General features: G+C 38.7%; 1 protein-coding gene across 2 annotated transcripts in view; it reads left to right on the top strand.

Moving 5' to 3' along the window:
- Positions 1-6,716, top strand: part of Dis3l2 (DIS3 like 3'-5' exoribonuclease 2) — a 315,411-nt gene that overhangs the window by 70,453 nt on the left and 238,242 nt on the right. For both annotated transcript variants that reach the window (XM_026786355.1, XM_026786354.1), the window contains one exon: positions 3,849-4,071. In XM_026786355.1, the coding sequence (XP_026642156.1) occupies positions 3,849-4,071 (223 nt within the window). The remainder of the gene's footprint in view (positions 1-3,848; positions 4,072-6,716) is intronic.

Below are 6,716 nucleotides of genomic sequence, written 5' to 3'. Positions count from 1 at the left end.
GCTCCTCATTGGGACCTTGGGAGCTCAGACCAGTGCTCCAGTGTGGGTCTCTGTTTCTATCTCCATCCATCACCAGATGAAGGTTCTATGGTGGTATGCAAGATATTCGTCAGTATTGCCATAGGATAGGGTCATTTCAGGTTGTCTATCCCCAGCTGCCCAAGGGACTAACTGGGGACATCACCATGGGGTCCTGGGAGCCACTCCAGGGTCAAGTCTCTTGCCAACCCTAAAGTGGCTCCCTTAACTAAGAATTGTGGTTCCGTGCTCCCCTGTCCAACCTTCCTTTATCCAAATCCTCCTGTACAGTTCATTTTCTAGTGGCCTCAATTTTTTTTTCAGAGGGGTTTTCTTGTATTTATTGCTCATTTATAATCTTTGACAACTGTCTCTTGAGTTCATTGTCCCCTTATTAGTGTTTTTTTTTTTTGGTGTTTAATTTTTTTTTGCTTTATAAATAATACCATTCAAAATTTCCATCTCCTCCCATTTCCCTCCCGCTCCCTCCCTCACCCTCTCCCCTACCCCTCCAGTCCTAAGAGAGGGCAGGGTACCCCGCTCTGTTGGAAGTCCAAGGCCCTCCCCCCTCCATCCAGGAAGGTGTGCATCCAAACAGACTAGGATCCCATAAAGCCAGACCATGCAGTAGAATCAAATCCCAGTGCCATTATCATTGGCTTCATGTACTCACTAATGAGTGAGTACATCCCATATTCATCTTTTTGGGTCTGGGTTACCTCACTCAGGATAGTGTTTTCCATTTTCATCCATTTGCATGCAAAATTCAAGATGTCATTGTTTTTTTACTGTTGAGTAGTACTCTATTGTGTATATTTGCCATGCTTTCTTTATCCAGTCTTCCATTGAGGGTCATCTAGGTTGTTTGCAGATTCTGGCTATTACAAATAATGCTGCTATGAACATAGTTGAACAAATGCTTTCGTAGTCTTGATTGGGCATCTTTTGGGTATATTCCCAAGAGTGGTATTGCTAGATCTTGAGGTAGGTTGACTCCCAGTTTCCTGAGAAACCGTAGTAGCCTCAAATTTAATCCCCATGCTTCAAATCTCCTGAATGCTGGGTATATAGGTATGACCTGCCACACCTAGTAAGAACTCCCAAGTTTTTAAATTTTTAATTTTTTAATTGTTATAAAGCTTATTTAGTGTTGCTCAGAAAAACTAACCATTATATACAAGTTTTTTTCTTTCTATAATTTCATAAAACCATTTTTCCAAAATTTTGGGATTATGTTTTAGAGTTTTTATAAACATGTTATTATTATTATTATGTGAAATTTTTATAATATTTCACTTTGGGAGCTGGGCGGTGGTGGCGCACGCCTTTAATCCCAGCACTCGGGAGGCAGAGGCAGGCGGATCTCTGTGAGTTCGAGACCAGCCTGGTCTACAAGAGCTAGTTCCAGGACAGGCTCCAAAACCACAGAGAAACCCTGTCTCGAAAAACCAAAAAAAATAAAAAATAAAAATAAAAAAAATATTTCACTTTGGTTTTCTAAGTGAACATTATAGCATTAATCATCTGGGAATAGTTACAGCATTTGGAAACCATAGTACTATAATATTGTAGGAAGGATTTATTAACTTTTCTGACCCTTGTAAGGTAATCTTTCATTAAGTATGATCTTCATGTGATTTAATTAGACTATTAATCTGGTTTGCTGAAAGTAGGTAGCTGATATTTTGAAATCTCCCAGTTAAATTTAGTAGACTCTTCACATGATCAACGTCAATACGTTATTCAGGTCTCTGTTTACATGTTGCTTCTACTGAAGCATGCTCAAACAATGCAGTGTTGCTAGTAACCCCGCACATCCTCGCATCTCTTGACATCTTCACTCTTCATTCCTTCCACAGTTCTTACTGAACTTATTCCTGGTTAACTGTTCTTTGCTGTGTTTGTGGCTCCTAAATAGTGTATGGGCCTGTAACGTACTCAAGAATGAGTTCTTTAATGTACCTTGGTATTAGTCTGTCACCCCAGTTAAGATAGAGGCTTGTGACAGTACTCACCAAGGGGGACTTTCTGTTCTTTGTTTAAAAGAGTGATAGGCACAAACTATAAATAGTGATTGAATCTGTTTTTTGTATTTATATACACATATTTGTGGTCATTCTAGTTTTTATTGTATGTTTAACTTGTATAAGGTTTTAGTTTTTCATGCAGAAGTAGAGTCCTAAGAAGGGTGCAGTGTGATAGTAACATCTGGAACCCACAGAGTCTACTATACTTTTTGCTGATGTTGATAGGCCAATATACATATAAGGTCACATGTTTTCTTCAGTAACTCAATCACACACGGCTTATTTGTTTGATGTTTGGTTTACCATACTCATACAGATGGGAACGAATATTGTCATGTGGCTGTCCTGTTTCAGGCTCATGTGGGTGCTGGGAACCAAGCTCTGGTCCCCTGTGAAACAGCATGCGCTGTAAACTGCAAAGTTGTCTTTCCAGCCCCAAGGCTTTTTATCTTTAAGAGAACATTTTATAAACTCTTATGTCTAATTTTGTCTTTTCCACAGCATCTTATGTTCTTTATCTCAGTTTCTTCTATTTTCCTGTAATTTCTTAGGTTTGGCCTTTGGATTGTATCCCAGAGTTTGTTTTTTCTTTGTTGATGTTTGAATGTAGCATGCCATCAGCTTTGCTCTCTATCCCCAGTATTTTCTTTCTTGCCAGATTGAGTGTGTGGATGATGGTATCCAGTGTGTTTTATTTGATTCATTGAGTTGTTAATTTCTGTTTGTTTTTGTTGTTGTTACTGTCTGTTTTCAGAATCTCTCACTTTTCCTTGCTGACTTTCTCAGCCATGCTGCTGCTGATCTCATCCATTTTGTCAGTGTTTTCCTTAAGGTTGATGTCTCCCATTCTAGGTCCTGGATTGAGTTTAATCTGTATCACCTTTGAAGTCATTGATTGTTTTCACTAACAAACTTTTGAAATCTTAACTGACTTCACTGTCTTTGATTTCAGGAGTTATAATCTTTTGGAGAAGCCGTATTACCTTGCTTTTTCATGTTTCTTATGTTTCTGTGTTGTGGTTTATGCATCTGCTGGTATGAGTACCTCTTTGAGTTTTATTTGGGATCTTCCATTTAGCAGCCTACTCTCTGGGCTCAACTCCCTGTAGCCTCCAGAGAAGAGAACTTTTGCTTTTGGATAATGCTTCTGTATCCCCCTACCCCAGCCTACCTCCTAGTGTTCTACCACTGTGTTTTTGAATTTCTGAAGCTCCTTCTCACCTCTCTTTGGAACAGAATCTTTCCCTATTCTGACTTTTTCTCTTTGGTCACATGGAAGCGTCTTGGGAGTCTACCATCTTATCTGGAAGTCATTCCTAGAGGGATCCATGGGAAACACTGTGACATACCTGGGTGAATTCTTTTATCCTTTCTTAACATGCTGATTGCTTCTTTGTGATAAAATTTCATGAAGCAGCATGGAACTTTCTAGTATTCTAGGCTTTTGGGAGAGGGGATAAATATGTAGATCAGAATCCTGAGAAGGTGGCATCTTAAAGACTTGAGTACCAGCCTGGTATTGCTGGTTTGTTTATCTACCTTAGGGAAGTCTGTGCATTGTAAGAATAAAGGTCTATTTTTATCTTTTTTTGTTTTTATAGACAGGGTTTCTCTGTGTAGCTTTGGAGCCTATCCTAAAAGTCACTCTGTAGACCAAGCTGGCTTCGAATTCACAGAGATCCACCTGCCTCTGCCTCCCAAGTTCTGGGAGGTCTATTTTTTTTCTAATCACGTGTTATGAATATTTAATATTGCCAGCTGCCTGCAGTGATTTAAAAGAATTTTTCTATCTCCTTTCTTCAGGCAATTAAATCAGAGAGCAATGACAAAGAAACAGAAGTTACTTATGAAGCTGATATCTCTGAGGAGTGCTGTGGACACCAGCAGCAGTCCCCAAAAGACTGTAATAGTCCTGATGTCATTATAGAGGCTCAATTTGATGACAGCGATTCAGAAGATAGACATGGCAACACTGGTGTGCTGGTTGATGGAGTTAAGAAATTGACACTTCGTACTCCTGACAAAGGTGAGTCTTGGGCAGCTGTTTGACATTTTGTACAGCAGATTTTTTTCTTTTAAGTTGAAACCTCTTTCAACAGAGGAATAAACTCATAGAATGACTGATGTATTCCCAAAGTCTTTGTTAGCTTTAGGAAGGGCAACCTCTGGTAGACTTGTTTTAAGAGAGGGGAAGTGCCACCCTGTGGTTTGTGTAAAGTGGTTGCTGTTGCCATGTTTGTTACTATCGACACTTAGCTGCAGTATGTTCCATTCTACCTTGTGGTTGATACGAGCAGAATTATCCTCCCTTCCTTTTTCTTTCTTTCCTTCCTTCCATTCCTCCCTCCATGCCTACCTTCTTCTTACCTAAAGCTTATACATGCTAGCTAAGTGTACGATTACTGAGCTATACCTCCAGCCAGAATTAAACAAGTCTTAAAATTCTCATTAAACACAAAAACAAAAATCCACTTTATTTTACTCTCAGTTTTGCTTTAGTTCATTCTATAATTAAAAAATGTTTTTGTCATTTGTGGTAGACTTAGATCACTTTGAATTTTGAAAGTAGATAATTTTCGGGAGGTATTTTGATTCCAAGCCTTAAAGAAAAGAATAAAAAAGCCAATCTTATTTTTTCTGAATGGCACATAAGCCATGGGTTCCATAATTATAGAAAATGTCAAGTTGCAAACACATGGATCAAGAGCTGCACCCAAAGGCTTTACCTGGCCAAACTCCAGGAAACTTAAGGGCAAGAGATAGTTGCAAGTTGAGTATTACAGTATCTAGGTTTCTAAGGGGTTCTAAAAAGGGAAAGTATATTTCCAGCCAGATTGAGTTTTGTATATACTTGGAAATGAAGAAGAGTGAGCAACATGGACCTGGCTAGGCTGATTAGATAATAAGCATTGTTATCAGGACATTTCTGGCCCAATACCATGAAACAGTAGAAGGAATGCCAAAAGATTACCAAAGGAGGATGTTGAGCAGACTACCTATGGTAAGATCTGGCAAGCCCAGCTCAGAATATCTTGAAGGCTGGGCTGATTTCAGGAAGGATTGCAGAAACAATGCTGTTTTTCTCCATTGCTTTTGACCTTAGCCAGAGAGTATGCTCTGAAAGCATGTGCCATTTTGGTGGCAAGAATTACTCATTCAAAGTGACTTCCCAGCTTTGAAATTTGAAATTAAATCAGTATGCTAGTGTTTTTTTCTGTCACTCTTGTCCATCTTCATTTCCCAGATACACTAACCTGGTTGCTTAGGTAACAGTAGTTTCATTCTTCAGGGATCAGACAGTTGGATCTTCATTTGGATGTAATTCCTGACTTTTCTTTTTTCTGATGTATCTCCTTTTCTTCTTTAAAAATAGTTGAATATTGTCTTTCTTCTTAGAGTTGCATGCATGTTGTATACAACAGCATCCATACTAGAAGTTATGTCTTTTTAATGAGAAGAGATGGATATAACCAGGACCCTAAATAGCCAGTCTTTTTAACAAGAACACTAAGAAGAAAGATACTTATAAGACAAAAATGAAGAAAGGAATACTTTAGAACTGGTTGAGTGTTTGATCAAAGTTACTTAGAAGAAATCTAGTTCTGGTAGCTTAGAAGATTTCAGTTTCCTCCTTTCCCTCAGCACCAAGGTGAGGGGATAAGACATCGACACAAATGCTGGGAAATGACGAATGGAAGCAACTGCAGTCGTTGGCCTGCTTATCAATTGTTTTGTTCTTTGTCCTTTGAGAAGTTCACTTTGTCCTTTGGGAAACTCTGAAGCCAGACCTGTGCTTGATGTATCATCTGCTATCATAACCGTCTCACAGGAAAAGCTTACAGAGTGCTTCACAAGTCCATGGTGTGCATGCTTGTGTTTTTTCCTTATTCTTTTCACATGTTCCCAGCCCACTGCTGTGTCTATGGCTTTCTTAGTAGCCTTGACCGAGAGAGCAGCGTTAATCCTTCCCTCAGTGTCAGGTGCAGATCCCTCTCTCCAGCTGCCTCTAAACAGTTTGTGAAGCCACATGCTGTTTCTCATTTCTTGCCCTTTTGATATTTAGGAAAATTGCAGTTTGCTCTTTTAAGAAATCACAGAAATTTTAAAAGGTATTTCAACCAGATTTTCTTGCTTAGGATAATATGAAATCTGGTTACAGTTAAGATGTTAGTACTTTTTGTATCATTTAAGGTTTTGAAAGTTATTGAGATAAACCATAACCTTAAGAACACCATAAATTTTCTCTATGTCTTCTAGAAAGGTTCTTTGCTTTGTATAGTACTTTCAGGTGCATTATTAATCCTAGTTCTTGCTTGTTTCAAAGTGTTAATTTTTAAATATCTTGTTTCTTTACCTAAAGCAATATATATGCTGTATATTGCATGTGTGTGTTTGAGTTTTTCCCTCTTTGTTTGGGAAACTTAAGTATCATCTTCTCTGCTGAGTGAGAATGCAGCACCAATCCAATTGTTTGTAGCAAAGACTCTTCATTGAATTAAGAGAAATGTGTATCTCAGACCCACTAGTCTCTCCTAGGAAGACAACATATATGTGTGTACACACACACACACACACACACACACACACACACACATATGTATAAATAAATTAGAATATCTATGAGAGCCAGAGAGAGAGAGAGAGAGAGAGAGAGAGAGAGAGAGAGAGAGA

This window comes from Microtus ochrogaster, linkage group LG4 (assembly GCF_000317375.1).
Source record: "Microtus ochrogaster isolate Prairie Vole_2 linkage group LG4, MicOch1.0, whole genome shotgun sequence".
In the NCBI taxonomy this organism is placed as follows: domain Eukaryota; kingdom Metazoa; phylum Chordata; class Mammalia; order Rodentia; family Cricetidae; genus Microtus; species Microtus ochrogaster.
The sequence above is the reverse complement of the archived record's forward strand: the minus strand, read 5'-3'. Positions and strand labels throughout refer to the sequence as shown.